This window comes from Syngnathus floridae, chromosome 3, assembly GCF_059516105.1.
Source record: "Syngnathus floridae isolate MCC-2025c chromosome 3, RoL_Sflo_1.0, whole genome shotgun sequence".
Lineage (NCBI taxonomy): Eukaryota > Metazoa > Chordata > Actinopteri > Syngnathiformes > Syngnathidae > Syngnathus > Syngnathus floridae.
The window spans coordinates 17297831-17315416 of NC_142415.1; the positions used below are offsets into that span (position 1 = coordinate 17297831).

A 17586-nucleotide genomic window follows, 5' to 3' on the forward strand; every position below is an offset into this window, starting at 1 on the left:
CATGCAAGTCCCCTCTGACACGTTTATTTTTTTCCCGTTAAACGCCGGAAAATTGAGAGCTAAATTGGATAGCACAGGCTCGCGGAAGCATACACGGAATATAAAATGAGCTAGGGACCCGTTGTGCATTTAGCCAATCAGAACGCGAGAAATCCTCGGCAGCAAGTTGGTCTCAACAATGTTGAGTCAACATGTGACGCATGATGGCGAGTTGTAGCAAGTTTCCTCAAAATCCGATGTGTTGGTTCCTTTTTGTTGAATACCTTAGGATAGTGTGCCCTTTTATATTTCAGGACAATGCATTCGCCTTTAGCATCGCAGTTTGCCAATATATACACCCCGGCTGAAGAGGAAAGAGCTCCAGTAGACTAGACCCCCCCCCCTTTCATAAATAAATAAATGAATAAATAAATAACTAAACAAACAAACATACGAATAAATAAATAAATAAATAAATAAATAAATAAATAAATAAATAAATAAATAAATAAATAAATAAATACGATTTCGATAAAACATTTATTAAAAAGTAGCATGTTCGGAGATTACATAAGGCAACAGTGTGATTTGGTATAAATGAGGCATATGTCGTCATCTAGCGTTCGAAAAATAGGCTTGCACTATGGCGCCCATACAACAAAATAGTAAAACACTTATTTCCATTTCAGACCATAATGCGCACTACGTTGTTGTTAGATGACTAATGACAAGAGAAGTTTACATTTTTACAAATTTTTATATGATCTGATTTTCAAGGAGATATGTGTAACTTTCATAATGTAAAGTTTTAAATCACTTCCTTCAATATTTATTTTGACTTCATTACCATATTTGATCCCCTCCGCGAGTCGTCACCTTATCGTGGTGGAGGGGTTTGCGTGCCCCTATGATCCTAGGAGCCATGTTGTCGGGGGCTTCATGCCCCTGGTAGGGTCACCCATGGCAAACGGGTCCTAGGTGAGGGGTCAGACAAAGCACGGCTCACCCAAGCCCCTTATGATGAAAACCATAAATGGACTTTGTTTTCCCTCGCCCGGACGCGGGTCACCGGGGCCCCCCTCTGGAGCCAGGCCTGGAGGCGGGGCTCGAAGGCGAGCGTCTGGTGGCCGGGCCTTCGCCCATGGGGCCCGGCCGGGCATAGCCCGAAATGGAAACGTGGGTCCCCCTTCCCATGGGCTCACCACCTGTGGGAGGGGCCGAAGGGGTCGGGTGCAATGTGAGCTGGGCGGCAGCCAAAGGCAGGGACCTTGGCGGTCTGATCCCCGGCTGCAGAAGCTGGCTCTTGGGACATGGAATGTCACCTCTCTGGCTGGAAAGGAGCCCGAGCTGGTGTGCGAGGCAGAAAGATTCCGACTAGATATAGTCGGACTAGCCTCCACACACAGTTTGGGTTCCGGTACAAGCCCTCTCGAGAGGGGCTGGACTCTCTTCCACTCTGGAGTTGCCCACGGTGAGAGGCGTCGAGCAGGTGTGGGTATACTTATTGCCCCCCGGCTGGGCGCCTGCACATTGGGGTTCACCCCGGTGAACGAGAGGGTAGCCTCCCTCCGCCTTCGGGTGGGGGGACGGGTCCTGACTGTTGTTTGTGTCTATGCACCAAACAGCAGCTCAGAGTACCCACCCTTCTTGGGGTCCCTGGAAGAAGTGCTGGAGAGCGCTCCTTCTGGGGACTCCATCGTTCTACTGGGTGACTTCAATGCTCACGTGGGCAATGACAGTGAGACCTGGAAGGGCGTGATTGGGAGGAACGGCCCCCCTGATCTGAACCCGAGCGGTGTTCTATTGTTGGACTTCTGTGCTCGACACGGATTTTCAATAATGAACACCATGTTCAAACATAAGGGTGTCCATGTGTGCACTTGGCACCAGGACACCCTAGGCCGCAGTTCGATGATCGACTTTGTAGTCGTGTCATCGGATTTGCGGCCGCATGTTTTGGACACTCGGGTGAAGAGAGGGGCGGAGCTGTCAACTGATCACCACCTGGTGGTGGGTTGGCTCCGATGGTGGGGGAAGATGCCGGTCCGACCTGGCAGACCCAAACGCTCTGTGAGGGTCTGCTGGGAACGTCTGGCAGAATCTCCTGTCAGGAAGAGCTTCAACTCCCACCTCCGGCAGAGCTTTTCCCACGTCCCGGGGGAGGCGGGGGACATTGAGTCTGAGTGGACCATGTTCCGCGCCTCCATTGTTGAGGCGGCCGACCGGAGCTGTGGCCGTAAGGTCGTTGGTGCCTGTCGTGGCGGCAATCCCCGAACCCGCTGGTGGACACCGGCGGTAAGGGATGCCGTCAAGCTGAAGAAGGAGTCCTATCGGGCCGTTTTGGCCTGCGGGACTCCGGAGGCAGCTGACAGGTACCGGATGGCCAAGCGGAACGCGGCTTCGGCGGTTGCTGAGGCAAAAACCCGGGCGTGGGAGGAGTTCGGTGAGGCCATGGAGAATGACTTTCGGACGGCTTCGAGGAAATTCTGGTCCACCATCCGGCGTCTCAGGAGGGGGAAGCAGTGCAACGTTAACACTGTTTACAGTGGGGATGGCGTGCTGCTGACCTCGACTCGGGACGTCGTGAGTCGGTGGGGAGAATACTTCGAAGACCTCCTCAATTCCACCTACACGCCTTCCATTGAGGAAGCAGGGCCTGGAGACTCTGAGGCGGATTCTCCAATCTCTGGGGTCGAAGTCACTGAGGTAGTCAAAAAACTCCTCGGTGGCAAGGCCCCGGGGGTGGATGAGATCCGCCCGGAGTTCTTAAAGGCTCTGGATGTTGTGGGGCTGTCATGGCTGACACGCCTCTACAACGTTGCGTGGACATCGGGGACAGTGCCTCTGGATTGGCAGACTGGGGTGGTGGTTCCCCTCTTTAAGAAGGGGGACCGGAGGGTGTGTTCCAATTACAGGGGAATCACACTCCTCAGCCTCCCTGGTAAGGTCTATTCAGGGGTGCTGGAGAGGAGGGTCCGTCGGGAGGTCGAACCTCGGATTCAGGAGGAGCAGTGTGGCTTTCGTCCTGGCCGTGGAACAGTGGACCAGCTCTACACCCTCGGCAGGATCCTCGAGGGTGCATGGGAGTTCGCCCAACCAGTCCACATGTGTTTTGTGGACTTGGAGAAGGCGTTCGACCGTGTCCCTCGGGAGGTTCTGTGGAGGGTGCTTCGGGAGTACGGGGTGCCGAGCCAACTGATAAGGGCGGTTCGGTCCCTGTATCACCGATGCCAGAGTCTGGTCCGCATTTCCGGCAGTAAGACGGATTCGTTCCCAGTGAGGGTTGGACTCCGCCAAGGCTGCCCTTTGTCACCGATTCTGTTCATAATTTTTATGGACAGAATTTCTAGGCGCAGCCGAGGCGTTGAGGGGGTCCGGTTTGGGGACCTCAGCATCGCGTCTCTGCTTTTTGCAGATGACGTGGTGCTGTTGGCTTCTTCAGGCCGTGATCTCCAGCTCTCGCTGGAACGATTCGCAGCCGAGTGTGAAGCGGTCGGGATGAGGGTCAGCACCTCCAAATCCGAGTCCATGGTCCTCGATCGGAAAAGGGTGGAATGCCCTCTCCGGATCGGGGATGAGATCCTGCCCCAAGTGGAGGAGTTCAAGTATCTTGGAGTCTTGTTCACGAGTGAGGGGAGGATGGAGCGTGAGATCGACAGGCGGATCGGTGCAGCGTCGGCAGTAATGCGGACCCTGTACCGGTCCGTTGTGGTGAAGAGAGAGCTGAGCCAAAAGGCAAAGCTCTCAATTTACCGGTCGATTTACGCTCCTACCCTCACCTATGGTCACGAGCTATGGGTCGTGACCGAAAGAACGAGATCTCGGATACAAGCGGCCAAAATGAGTTTTCTCCGCAGGATGTCCGGGCTCTCCCTTAGAGATAGGGTGAGAAGCTCGGTCATCCGGGAGAGACTCGGAGTAGAGTCGCTACTCCTCCACGTTGAGAGGAGCCAGATGAGGTGGCTCGGGCATCTTATCAGGATGCCTCCTGGACGCCTCCCTGGGGAGGTGTTCCGGGCATGTCCCACCGGTAGGAGACCCCGGGGACGACCCAGGACGCGCTGGAGAGACTATGTCTCTCAGCTGGCCTGGGAACGCCTTGGGATCCCCCGGGATGAGCTGGATGAAGTGGCTGGGGAGAGGGAAGTCTGGGAGTCCCTCCTAAAGCTGCTGCCCCCGCGACCCGACCCCGGATAAGCGGAAGAAGATGGATGGATGGATGGACCATATTTGATATTATAGTAAATCAGGAATCAAAAGCAATCACGTTACATTACTTTCATACTATCTATAGATATGGTATTTATTTATTCATTTATTTGTACATTTTTCTTCCTATATATAGGTATACTGTATGCAAACACAATGTCTTTTTATGCAAAACGTCACAACAATAAACTTCACTACATAATTTGGAAAGTTTTACTTTCACCTTTAGCCAGAGTTTAAGTTGACAAACTTAATCCTTTTCAGTCTTTGGGTTAGTCTGCAATAGACACTATGAAACAACCAGGGTAAAGACAGATTATCCCAAAAGCCTTATCACCATTGTCTCCAACATACAGTATACATGCTGTGGCACTGCATGATAATGCTTGATAATCATGATCATTATGTCAATGGCGTCAGTGGCAGTTTGTATGAAAAAATCGGAGGACTTCAGAATTTACTCAACGACAAAAAAAATAATGAATCAATTACAATTGCAGCATGTGGTATTATACATAGTTGGGAAAAATAGTATTTTTTTAAATTGCTCTGCATAATATTATGTATTACATTGGCAAATTTAACTGCTTTGTATTAAATATAACAATTTCAATGATGTCTGGTGAAATCCTTGCATACCCCAAATCATCATTTTTCAGGAAAGAACAAAAAAGGCATTTGTAAATGTAACAGATCCGCTTAACTATTGAGATTTGTGTAAAAAACATTAAAATGACCAAAATGAAATCTGAGTTGTTTGCCAACCTGACACTAGTAATATGTAAGACAAAGATCGAGGTCCATTTATCCATTTGGTTTACGGCTTGCTCTGTCTTAAATATAAAATATTAGGGGAAACAGGTAATCATCATCTTTACTGGCTTTCTCGTGCAGACTTGCCATTTTAAAATATTAAGCATGTGCTAATCCGGTAATATTGTTTGTGGATTACATGAATACACTCAACAGCATCAGCATGATTACTCATCAGCAGACAAAGACATGCGCACAAGCCTCTCCTCTCCATCTTTCCTTTTTTTTTTTTTTTTATCATCCTCCCAGCCCAGCAGCAGCAGTGCAGTCAGCTGCGGGTCACATGACCTGACTGTCTGCTCTCACTGAGCATGCTCCAAACCCTTTAGTGTTGTCAGGCAAAATACACTAGACGGCGGTCGGCGCGGTGAGAGCTGCAGATGACAAACACACCGGCTCATATCACGGAGTTATTTTTGATGAGCTTTTTGTTTCTGCTTGCAGGCGCCAGGCGGGAAGAGGCTGAGGCGAGGACCGCATCCCGCGTCTCCATCCTCTCTGAAGGTAAATATGGATGGAGGAGGTTTGGGGAGGGTGTGCAGAGGGGGAGGGGGAAAACGCGCTTGACTGCATTTTGTGCTAAATAATCATCATGGGGAGAAATGAGGACGATGGTGGAATGTGGCACCACAAAGCCATGGGGATGGTGATGGGGGGGTGGGGGGGGGCACATCAGGATGCTGTGTGCAAGTGAAAGGGATATTCTCAAAATCAGTACGTGACAAGGTAGAATTTAGTTATGAGAAAGACAGTCTCTGAAGCGACGCGGCACACAAAGAACGCATGAGGTGTCGGGACTTGATGTCCTTGTTTGGAATTCGTATCAGCATTCTCTATCGTAATGTGTGTAACACTAAAGTGCTTTGTGTTTTGGTTTATTAATGATGTAAATGGTCTTTTGCGTGTCAGCCGTGCACCGGCATTTGATAAGACAACATTGTTGAACTCACTGAACCAAAATAGGAAGGACCGCTGTTTTCTTTGTCATACATGACAGCTTTGTGGTTCGAGCGGAACCTATTGCAACGGTGCTTGACGGATGATTTGTTGAGATTTCAGAAACAATAGAAGTCAGTCATGATATGTTTTGAGGTTTTGGGGTAATGCTATCAGCCAACAAAAGGAGAAGTCAGGTAAAATTAGCCAACAAAAGGAGAAGTCACACAAAAACATATCTCGACAACCCCACACGACGAAACGCAGTATTCACATTAGTGTTTGTGGTATCGTAGAAAAATCCATCACGGGGGTCAGCTTGCGAATGTCACGTGACCAAACCCTGCAAACAGGTGAGGCCCTTAGACACTGTGATGTCATATTTAGTTGACAGCAATTGGCAGTCCAAGAGAAAATGGCTGCACCCTGAGATGGATAAAAATGGGTGGATTTTTCTGCTCAATTCAAATTCCACAGATGCAATATATATTAATCAGAATGAAGAATTAGAAAATAAGAAAACAAATAATGAATGCATGAATGAAAGATTATTGATCTTCTTAACTCCTGTTCATAGCATCGTCAGTAAATAAACATTGACGACTGCAGGTTGCAGCCAAGAAGTGAATGCTGTTTCAATATGATTAATCAATTCCATTTCAAATCCTTAGAAACCAATGGATTGGTGATTATGCACACTCCAAACTGTGACTTTAAAAAAAAAACTATTCACCATGCCAGCAAATCAGGAAATGTCCATTTTTAACAATAGGCTAGCTGACATGGGCAAAAATAAAACATTTTACAAGTCCATAAAAAGGTCAGCCAACCTGAATAGATCTTTCTTTTTTTCCCGAGGAAAAAAACACAATGTAACACAGACACCCCGAGTTCTGAACATCCAGCACCGTTCTCCCACACACACACTCCACAGTGATTAATGCCACTCAGAAAAAGAGGCAGAGACGGTTGTTGCTAGGAGACAGCAGGAAGGTGAAGTGCAGGCGGTTTAAAGGAGAATTTGCTGACAAAAATGTGTAATGTTAAGCTAAGGCCTCTTTTGTTTCCACGTGGATCTGACCTATGTCTGTCTGTTGCACCAAGGTGCGCAAGACGTACTGGCTTCCTTCCTTCCCAGCTGCGATGGTTGGCACGAGGCCTAAAGCTGACTGATTGAATCCTGAAAACAGCTGAACTGATGGTAAGCTGGCTCATCGGTACCTACATCAAATAAAATCTATTTATTCCATTGGACCTCCGGGGAATTTGCTTTAATTCTCCCAACAAAAGGATGGTTATTTTTAATCACTTTGTAAAGCGCATTATAAATATAGTGATGAAAGGCGCTCAAGGAAATGATGGCTGCTGCTTTGCTTGCCCACAGGACATCAAAAGCCAGTGCTGGACCGACGAGGAATCCGACGGTGAGAACGAGCCGGAGCAGTTCCTGTACGGCATCCAGGTACGAGTTTAGTCATTTCCTGTTGCTGGCGTTGGGACATAATTAACCTTGACACGCCAGATGGAGTTTTGTGAAGGAGTTCATTCCACAAATCCATGTGGAATAGAGTCATTATGAGAAGAAGTTTGTGAAGGTGGAAGGTGATTAGACGGGCATTATATGGGCTAGTCGGATCATAAAGTACAGTTCTCGCAAGAGACTTGTTCGCGCTTTTGTTCAAGGCAGTTAGAAGAAATTGTCCTTTGCATTGAGGTGAATGACATTTTTGCTCCAGTTCTGATAAAACTGCTGCTTTGTTAGCCACAACCATGCGAATCACTTTAGCGCAGGGGTCACTAACGTGTTGACCTCGGGCCCATTCTAAAAATAGCTCATTGTAATTTCTAAGGAAGGAAAAACTGACCATTTGAAAGTATGAACACTGGCAGAGAACTCACTGTTTTCTTTTTATGCTATATTTTTAAAAATATCCTTTGTTCAGCATGAGCTGTTGAGAAGGTAAAATATGGTACTGTCTTCTTTTGCAGCACTGTCACCATTAGACACCCTGTAAAGTATTGTCCCATTCCGTATTTCACGCTAACTTTATGATCCCAATTTGCGTTATCGTCCAAGACCTGTAATTGAAATGTAAATCCTGTCAGGGGGCTCGGAGCTTGTCTCTATGCCACTGTAGAACATAAAAGCAGAGAGGGAAAGATAAGGATGAAGGTCTGTGAAAAGTCTCAGCAAGCTGAGGTGATCAAGAGTCTCACTTCCTGTCTGGATGGCGAGAGATTGGGCTCCCTGGGACAATTTTGAGCCAACATGCAGAAATGAGTTGCTGCGGGAGATTAGAAAGATCCTAAAATATAGCATTTGAAAAACATTTCAGCATATTAAACTTCCTTGGAAGTGGACTGTTGAGAGTCTGATAATGTTATTTCACAATTTGGCCCCTCTTCAAGAAAATAATGATATAGTGATTCACTTGCCTGACTGGTGCAGACAGTATGGGCTCAGTTCCCACTGGGTGACAAAGTGAATAGGCAATCAATTTGAGGAGATTGCACTGGCGGCCATGTGGCTTGGACTGAAATGAAAAATAGCACGTTTGTAAAACAATGGTGGCTATAATGGCAGTTTCATTAGAACAGGACAACATATGAACATTTCTATTTCTTACATGCTAATACTCTACAATAATGTGCTGTGTAAGTAGCTTTTGTGTGCTCATTATCACAAGTTTACTGTTACTATTTCAAATTTTGTCATAAAAAAAGTATTGATATAACGAGTCCTCTCATGAGCTGAATGATTGATGGCAAAAATTGTTTGTGACAGGGAAGTTGCGCTGCTGACCTATACCGCCATCCTCAACTTGATGCAGACATTGAGGCAGTAAAAGACATCTATACCGACAGTGCTGTCTCCGTTAGGTACACACACATGCACACACACATGTACACACCCCTGAACCACTATCAACCGACTACAGACTACACCCTGGACCTGAAATTTAGTGTTGAAGTGATACAAATGCATGCGGTGGCCGGGGATATCTCAGTAGGTCCTGAAGAAAAACAAAAGTGTTATGCTCTGAAGTAAATGAAGAAAAAAAATACCCAGAAAAAAGCAGAAACTACCCAAAGTCAGTTATCAGGCATATTTAAGGGGGTCAGTGCCCTGACCACCCCCTCATAGCTCCGCCAGTGATTGAATGGGAATCATCCATAAAAATGAGTTGTGCACATTTTCTATGTAACAATACCTCATCTTCACCAAATGTTTTGGTGCTAGGGATAGATAAAATCAATCTTTTCATAAATGCCTATCACTTGTGTCTTTAATCAGGGAGTATGGCATCATCGACGACGTCGACATTGAGCTTCACATTAACATCGGCTTCCTCGATGTGAGTCAGCATTCTAATTTTTTATTTTTCCATTGTTATTCTTATCCACATCTCGCCAACATAATGCATAATGCAGCTCATAGTCCCAGTTTATTCACGAGAAGAGAAACTGTCCTAATTAGCAGGCTAACCTTGTGTATATATGCATGTGTATATGTGTCTGATTCAGGAGGAGGTTGCGACAGCTTGGAAAGTTATCAGAACAGAGCCCATTATTCTGAGACTCCGCTTTTCTCTTTCTCAGTACCTCGATGGGCCCGGTGAGTAGAGATCATGTTGATGCCGCTTTTTAGCAATTTGTGCCACGCGCGGAGCGTGGGAGGTGAGCAGCACGCATGCAACACGAGGAGGCAGCGGAGACTCAGGAGAACGCTTTACGTGACTGCCTGTATAATGTCAGTCATCTTCTTGCAGAGCCATCAGTCGATGTGTTCCAGCCTTCCAATAAAGAAGGATTCAGCCTTGGCTTACAACTCAAAAAGTGAGACAAAATCTCTTGTAATTGTGTATAATATTTGTCATTCCTTTCAATTTGCTGCTCGACACCCTCTCCATATAATTGACAGGATCCTGAGCACATTTACGTCCCAGCAGTGGAAGCATCTCAGTAATGAGTTCCTCAAGGCCCAGCAGGAGAAGAGACACAGCTGGTTCAAAGCCGGCGGAACCATCAAAAAGTTCCGTGCCGGGCTCAGTATCTTTTCTCCAATACCCAAGTAAATTTCTCTCGCTAAGATATTTTCTAGGCTAGGCTGTTGATCAATATTACGTTGTACTCAAGTCGTGTGTGCAGTATTTAGTTTTAAAACACTACTATAATCTGTCATACTGAATGTGGCTGCTTGTTATTATGAATGAGGGATTTGTTTGTATGGAACAATTAAATATGTTAACAGACACGCCCACTGACCTTGCAATGACAAACTACATTGTCTGATTACAAGTAAAAAGGAATTGCTGCAAATAATTGCTTTGCTTTTGTTATCAAGGTCTCCAAGCTTCCCCTTGATCCAAGACACGGTCCTGAAAGGGAAGCTGAGCGTGCCTGAACTCCGCGTGACCCGCCTCATGAATCGATCCATCTCGTGTACCATGAAGAACCCCAAAGGGGAGCTCTTCAGCTATCCGCCAAATAGCCAGGTTAGTGTGTTTCACACACAAAATCAAAATAAAGTACCGTTATCTTTGTATATTTAATTGAAACCGTCTTCTCTATATATTGTGACTGTCGTACCGTTACCCGTAATGCTCTGTTTCCTAACTCATCAGACCGTGGCGGTCCCGGCGGCCAGGGCTCCTGCACAGATCACCACGAGGCAGCTGATCGAATTGTTTTTCTCATCCCAGGCGGGTGGACACTGCAAGAACATTCCCACACTGGAGTACGGATTCTTAGTGCAGGTGCAATAATAACTCCTACTGTTTATAATGTATTTTACTCCATGTTAGAGACTAATAGTTGCTATTCATCCATTTATTGCCATTCATGTAGGCTACTCAGTAGATCTTTATATCGCAACATTGGATTCATTTTAAGCAGAAGACTTTTTTTTTTTGGGCCGTGTGTGCATGTGTGTTTTCTCTAACCAGATAATGAAGTACTCCGAGCAGAGGATTCCCACGCTTAACGAGTACTGTGTGGTCTGTGATGAGCAGCACGTCTTTCAGAATGGATCCATGCTGAAGGTATCAAAACAGAGAGAATTAGCCACAAAGCGTAAAACATACACAAAACTCTGACGCCAATTCTTGATCACAACTGAGAAGTATACTGTCAAGAGGTTTTACTTAGAAATAGCCAATGGATGAAATGTATAAACAAATATACTCAGTTATTTCCCGTCTTTGTGTGTACGTGTGACTAGCCGGCTGTGTGCACGAGGGAGTTGTGTGTGTTCTCCTTCTACACGCTGGGCGTGATGTCAGGTGCTGCAGAGGAAGTGGCCACTGGTGCAGAGGTGATAAACACACACATGCATACACACACACACATGCATACATGCGCGCACGCACACACACACAATGCAATGTGACATATTTGTATTACAGGGTTCTACTATTTGTTTTTTGTTTTGTACCAGCTTAGTGGGCTAGTGGTAGAGTGTCCGCCCTGAGACTGGACGGTTGTGAGTTCAAACCCCGGGTCATACCAAAGACTATAAAAATGGGACCCATTTCCTCCCTGCTTGGCACACAGCATAAGGGTTGGAATTGGGGGGTTAGATCACCAAATGATTCCGGAGCGCGGCACCGCTGCTGCTCACTGCTCCCCTCTCCCCCAGGGGATGGATCAAAATCACACGGGTATGGGTTAAATGCAGAGGACAAATTTCACCACACCCAGATGTGTGTGTGACAATCATTGGGACTTCAACTTGACTGTTTGTAATATACCGGTAACATTGTTCAATATTGCAAAAATGCAACTGACTAAAGATCTCTTACGCCGCCTCCTCCATATGCAGTTGGGTAAATAAGCACTCCCTGAGCCACTATTTGTGAAAAGATGACAATCTCCAAGAAAATCACAGTTATCATGTTTCCCTTTCCTTTCGCCAGGTGGTAGATCTCCTCGTGGCGATGTGCCGAGCTGCACTCGAGTCTCCTCGCAAGAGTATCATCTTTGAGCCCTACCCTTCTGTTGTTGACCCAAATGACCCTAAGACTTTGGCCTTCAACCCAAAGGTCAGCATGCCATGAAGTGCTGACAATGATTGCTGATCTTATTTTGAATTTGATAGATATAAGCAAGCCATGGCACTTTTTTATTTTTCAGAGTGGATCACTGTAATCTTGAGTAATACCAATGGTTATGAAGGATTTTTGTATATTTTTTTCATTCAGAGCCTATTTTTTTCTTCAAAATGATCCCTTTCAAAAAACTATCATCTTTTAATATTGATGACATTTATTTTTCAGTGGTTTGATGAAATTGTAATTCAGCTGACACTACCAAATAATAAAGAGGTCTTGAGAGCAGCTTCTCTATAAAATGTAATGATAAATGAGAAATGTAATTTTTGAGGTATGCATGTTCTTTCCTCTCTTTCATGACATGCAAATGCTGCTGGGTTCCACCGATGAACACAGAAGAAGAATTATGAGAGGCTGCAAAAAGCGCTGGACAGCGTCATGTCGATACGGGAAATGACCCAGGTACACTAAGCAGATCCCGGCACAGTGTCATATATACTAAAAATAGAACTTTTATGACAACGCTGTGCATTCACTCTCTCCCGATGCGACCTTTGCCTTTATCTCCACTTTGGCACTTTATATTCAATTTGCTGAACAGAGCACATGCGTGTGTGCTTTTGCCAGGGCTCGTATTTGGAGATCAAGAAGCAGATGGACAAACTGGACCCTTTGGCACATCCTCTGCTACAGTGGTGGGTGGAGAGAACCTGTTATTTAAAAAAAAAAAAGCTGTGTTTGCTCATTAACAGCTTTTGCAGAATTAACAACAGGAACCGTAAAGTAGGGAACTGAGTGGAATCTTGGGAAGTTACAGACAATCTGTTTCAAGATCACTTTTATCTTACTGTAACCGTGCGAGTAGTGTTAAAAGTAACACGTGTGGAAAAATGTTGAGTGATAATCAGTAAATTACAATTATGGTATCAGAAAATGCCGATTTTATTTTTACTTCCCTAGACTCACATTGATTTTTTTTTTTAATCCACATTTTCTGTCTTTTTGCAGGATTATTTCCAGTAATAGATCTCACATTGTCAAGTTGCCTCTAAGCAGGGTAGGAAATCAAAAGCACCTCACATCCTCTTTTTGCCTTTTGTAATGGAAGATTTTGATTCTCCTTTTTGTCTCATTTTGTTCACCATGACAGCAACTGAAATTCATGCACACCTCCCACCAGTTCCTGCTGCTCAGCAGCCCTCCGGCCAAGGAGGCTCGTTTCCGCACTGCCAAAAAGCTCTACGGCAGCACCTTCGCCTTCCAGTAAGTCTGCTTTAGTCGCTCCCATCAGTGACATTCTTTGCATTCAGGCAATGCTTTTATATTGCATCACATGGGCGCGTATAATGTTAGACTGTCAAGAGTCAAAGTAATATTTCTATATATTGTAGCGAAATATTGAGGTAAGGCTTTATTTAAAGCGCTGGCTGTTACATAGGGAAATCTTTTTTTTTATCAATAACTAGTTATTGGCTCCCTGTTGCTTTCAAGAAACTAATGCAACTTAGGTCATTCATATTTTGATCCACCCAAAAATCATTCATATGGCCAGGGAGGTGAGTCACTTCACATCAACACTCAATAAAATTTGCACTTTGGACTTGCAGTGTATATTTTGTTCTTGTGTCTCATTTTGAGGAGCCAGGATATTATTCACATACCTATTTTTTCTCCCCCTCCCCCTACACTTGCTCTAGTGGTTCTCATATAGAGAACTGGCATTCTGTTCTGAGAAATGGACTAGTCAATGCCTCTTATACCAAACTGCAGGTACGTAAAATCCGGCAGTTTGCCATCTCGGACCATCAGCCTGCTTTGCAACAGAAGCAGGCTGGCTGTCCGGCTGATTCATTTTTGCAGTTAATAGATGCCAGGTTCCCTTTTGGGCTGCTTTGCCATTTGCACTTCAGCCGGCAGGGTGTATTGGCAGAATTTTCCCCCCAGCCAGTGTGTGCCACACCAGTGGTGGCATACGCTGTAATGCTAGCTAGGAGGCTGCCTGTGCACCCTCTTGGGGTCAACCACTTAGAGCACGGTGTAGGCTATAGGTACGACGTTGCGGAATGCAAAGGATAACGGGATCCAGAGTGAGTAAAGCCTTCTCAGAGAGCTTTCGTTGGACGAGGTCAGTAACTAAAACCCGTGCTCGGCGAAGACAACCATCGCGGAACTATCCAATTGGTGATTTGACTGATGAGAAATGTTGATATTAAAATGCTGATAAACATTATATCAGATCCAACTGTGAAATAAATAAATAAATTAAATAAATATATCCAAAAATAAATAACAATTATTACCATTAAAGATATTATTTGGGTCAATGTACTTCTTATGACATTCTAACAAATTTAACCATCACAGAAACATGAAAACATATTTTGGGTAATTATCAATGCTGTTAATTAAATTTTCTGACAAAATTTTCCACACGCCTCGCTACATCCAGTGGCGTCCGTGAATATTTCTGTTTACTTTTACGAGCCAGTCTTTTTCAAAGACATAAGTGATCAAATTAAAGCAGAAATGAATTCCGCAGTCTGCAGAAACGTCTCATTTGCTCGAGACGAGTGCGTGAAGACACGCTGAAAATAGATTAAATGCGCTTCAGAATCAAATCACAAGATTTATTTACACACTTTGATGGTCCTTCATGTCGTTCTGATGACTTTAATTTGTGCCTTCTTTGTTCTCATACATTTAAGGTGTCAAAACGCCTTCTCAAGTGGTTGATTTTAATCCATGTCAAGTGCTTTGAGTAGCATTTTTGTTTTTGTTTCAAAAGCGCTTTAAAAACAAAGTTGGATTGACGAGTTTTGTTCTGTGCTACCCTGATCCTTTGTTTTTTCCGCTCTTTCTCAACCAAGCTGCACGGGGCAGCATATGGAAAGGGAATCTATCTCAGCCCCATCTCCAGCATCTCTTTTGGTTACTCAGGTAAAGAACGAATCGCTTCTCAGCCTCCCTCGTCCCGTGTAAATTATTTTTGTGATTGGGATGCAGGAATGGGGAAGGGACAACACCGGATGCCCACGAAAGACGAATTGGTACAACGTTATAACCGCATGAACACCATACCACAGGTAAGAGAGGGAACAATATTCGGGATAATCAAAGAGGCGTTCATCATGCTCTTGATTTCCATTTCAAGCAGAGTCGTCCGATCCAATCGAGATTTCTACAAAGTCGAAATCTGAACTGCATTGCTCTTTGTGAAGGTAAAATAAAAATAAAAAAAGAATGACACCAGATTGGAATGACACACCCACAGCTGTTTTTTTGTTTGTTATTTAACAGTGATAACATCCAAGGATCTACAGAAGCACGGCAACATTTGGGTGTGTCCTGTATCGGACCACGTTTGTACTCGCTTCTTTTTTGTGTGAGTAATCGCTTGAAATCTGTTTGTGCTTGTCCTTATTCAAAACTCGGGCGAGCTGGAACGTATCCCAACATAGTTTGAGCGATTTTTTTTTTGTCTGCGTGTTTTTGCAGGTACGAGGACGGTCAAGTGGGAGACGCTAACATCAACACACAGGAGCCCAAAGTGCAGAAGGAGATCATGCGGGTGATCGGGACCTAGAGTCGCATAGTCGAAGTGATGGAGGTTTTTTTTTTTGCAAACTGGACCTCCATGCATCGACGTGGGCGGAAACAAGTGGACAAAAAAAAAAAAAAAAAGCAAGTGAATGTTTTTGAGGAAGGCAAGCTGACCTGAGAGGTATTGGGAGGACAATTATTGTGTTTTTTTTGTCGGACTTGCTTTTTAACCGTAAAGTCACTGGCATGGCTTTTCCACAGTTACAGCCTGCTTCATCTCCTTTCTTGCTGCATATGTACTGTATCACCACTTATATTTTTCCACTTTCTATATATAATTCTATAATCCAATGATCGCTAAATCCATTTGTGGGTCATCTGTAAAGGATGTAAATGCACACTGGAATTAATCCCCTTTTTACCGGGAACCGTTTTGTTCATCGTTCATGGGGCATTAAAATACGATACAAAACAAATTAATTTTATCACATATTATTTTGGGCTTTTTTTTTTAAAATTACAGTGTTTTTAGAGTTGCAAAGGAAGTCACGTCAGGCTCTTTGTCAGGCCATGCATAGCTCATAGTTGGTTCCCAAAACACTGCGAGAGATGATGGCAGATTATTTTTCTGTCGAATAATGTTTGAGTAATGGCATCGGTTATGTCTGTACAATTGTTATCTAAAGGGCAAGCATAGCTCTGTCATTCCGTCCTTGGCCAATGGAATTCATTTGCCAGAATTCAATAAGGGCGGCTTTGAACTATCCTCTAAAGGCACTTTGTTATGATGAGATTTATTGATAGTGTTATTATTTTGTCATGATGAATTCTTACAGCGAGGTAAATGTCCTTTATACAAAGTTAAAATGAATATTGTCAGCTAATTGTTTTTACTCATCAAAGATAAAAGATTGATTTCCTAATAGAGTGAATGAATGACAACAGCACCTTACGATTCAGAATTCATTTCCCCTGATGAGCATAATGTTGTGTTTTGGAGCATTACTTTTTCCTGTCAAAATCAATTTACGGAAAAGTACTCAATATGTTGCCCAGGTCCACCCCCCCTGTAAAGTGGATGTATTAAATATACACATTAACAAATTTCAACCTTGTGTATATAATCTGGGTTATGAATTATAATTTATTGTATGTGGACAATGGCAGGCATTTTCTTGACATTGTATGAGACATTGCACTTAATCTACGCTTGCCTAAAATGACGTGTCCTGAAACTAAAATACATTGGGAGACTGTATTCTTAACTATGTATGTCTGTACAAAGAAGAGCTGTAAATATGGATGGAATTTACCCAGCAAAGTACGGATGCCTGTTTTTCGGGGGGCTTTTTTGCTGCCAATTTGAACGTCTATTCTCTCGCCGCTTGTCTCTGGTGTAGAAAGTCAATGATGTAAAGTGGGATTAAAGACAATAAAATCCTGATTTTGCACAGTTTTATATAAACTCTCCTATTCTGTGAGAACTTGACTTACAAAAAGTTTGACAAAAGGTGACATCAACCATCTGCCACAAGATGGTGCCAAAGCCCGAGCTAAGAAGGCGTCAAGGCATTATGTTGAAGCGATACATCTTAACTTTAGAATATATCTGTGTACAATATTATCATGGAGGACCCAAGTTTAGCTGCAACCATTTGCGTTTAAGGGTAACGTAAAATGATGTGCCCCATCTCGTAATTATTTTTTGCTTGGGTGTTGTCAATGTCACAAACACAATGTCGTGCTGCTGATATTTTAGAATGAGCAGATGATGTGTCACTCTGACCTCTGAAGGCCACAGTTGCCCACCTCCCCCCTTTTTAAACAATAGCCAGCTGTTTGTCTCCCAAGCTTTTATGGAAGTGTAATTTCATAGTCAGCCACAAGGAGGAGCTCTGGTTTTATAGTTGTCTTCTTTCTTGCATCTTTTAAAGCGACTATAGATCCATAAACACACTCGGCTGTGGTTGTTTGGTAGAATAAAAAGAAGCGATAGAAAGGTCAGCGAGGTGTCTGGCAACCTTGTGGGCGCGACCTGTGAACCGTCGAAGGAAGTGCG

At 44.3% G+C, this 17586-nt stretch overlaps 2 protein-coding genes across 13 annotated transcripts in view; one reads left to right on the top strand and one right to left on the bottom strand.

Moving 5' to 3' along the window:
* Positions 1 to 500: 500 nt before the first annotated feature.
* Positions 501 to 17586, bottom strand: part of slc12a4 (solute carrier family 12 member 4) — a 201404-nt gene continuing 184318 nt past the window's right edge. For 4 of the 9 annotated variants that reach the window (XR_015857433.1, XR_015857435.1, XR_015857427.1 and 1 more), the window contains 4 exons: positions 10881 to 10973; positions 10528 to 10651; positions 8374 to 8471; positions 501 to 8243 (listed from right to left, as the gene is read on the bottom strand). The gene's annotated coding sequence lies outside the window, so the exon portion shown is untranslated. Of the gene's footprint in view, positions 8244 to 8373; positions 8472 to 10527; positions 10652 to 10880; positions 12698 to 17586 lie in introns of all 9 variants that reach the window. The other 5 variants (XR_015857434.1, XR_015857430.1, XR_015857429.1 and 2 more) reach the window with 4 other exon arrangements.
* LOC148400884 (protein mono-ADP-ribosyltransferase PARP6) lies at positions 5266 to 16980 on the top strand. Of its 4 annotated transcripts, none has more exons than XM_088370598.1 (24): positions 5266 to 5368; positions 5446 to 5505; positions 7042 to 7138; positions 7322 to 7399; positions 8723 to 8817; positions 9233 to 9293; positions 9463 to 9553; positions 9708 to 9774; positions 9860 to 10009; positions 10283 to 10433; positions 10563 to 10694; positions 10884 to 10979; positions 11159 to 11251; positions 11853 to 11978; positions 12384 to 12449; positions 12615 to 12682; positions 12996 to 13044; positions 13138 to 13250; positions 13685 to 13757; positions 14855 to 14924; positions 14991 to 15070; positions 15142 to 15205; positions 15285 to 15369; positions 15483 to 16980. In XM_088370598.1, the coding sequence occupies exons 3-24, from the start codon at positions 7136 to 7138 to the stop codon at positions 15568 to 15570; spliced, it is 1899 nt and encodes a 632-aa protein (XP_088226724.1). In that variant the 5' UTR covers positions 5266 to 5368; positions 5446 to 5505; positions 7042 to 7135; the 3' UTR covers positions 15571 to 16980. The 4 variants fall into 4 exon arrangements, 3 of the variants coding, with proteins under 3 accessions (XP_088226724.1, XP_088226725.1, XP_088226723.1); XM_088370599.1 differs by having other exon boundaries at positions 12387 to 12449; positions 15139 to 15205; XM_088370597.1 differs by having other exon boundaries at positions 5267 to 5368; positions 15139 to 15205.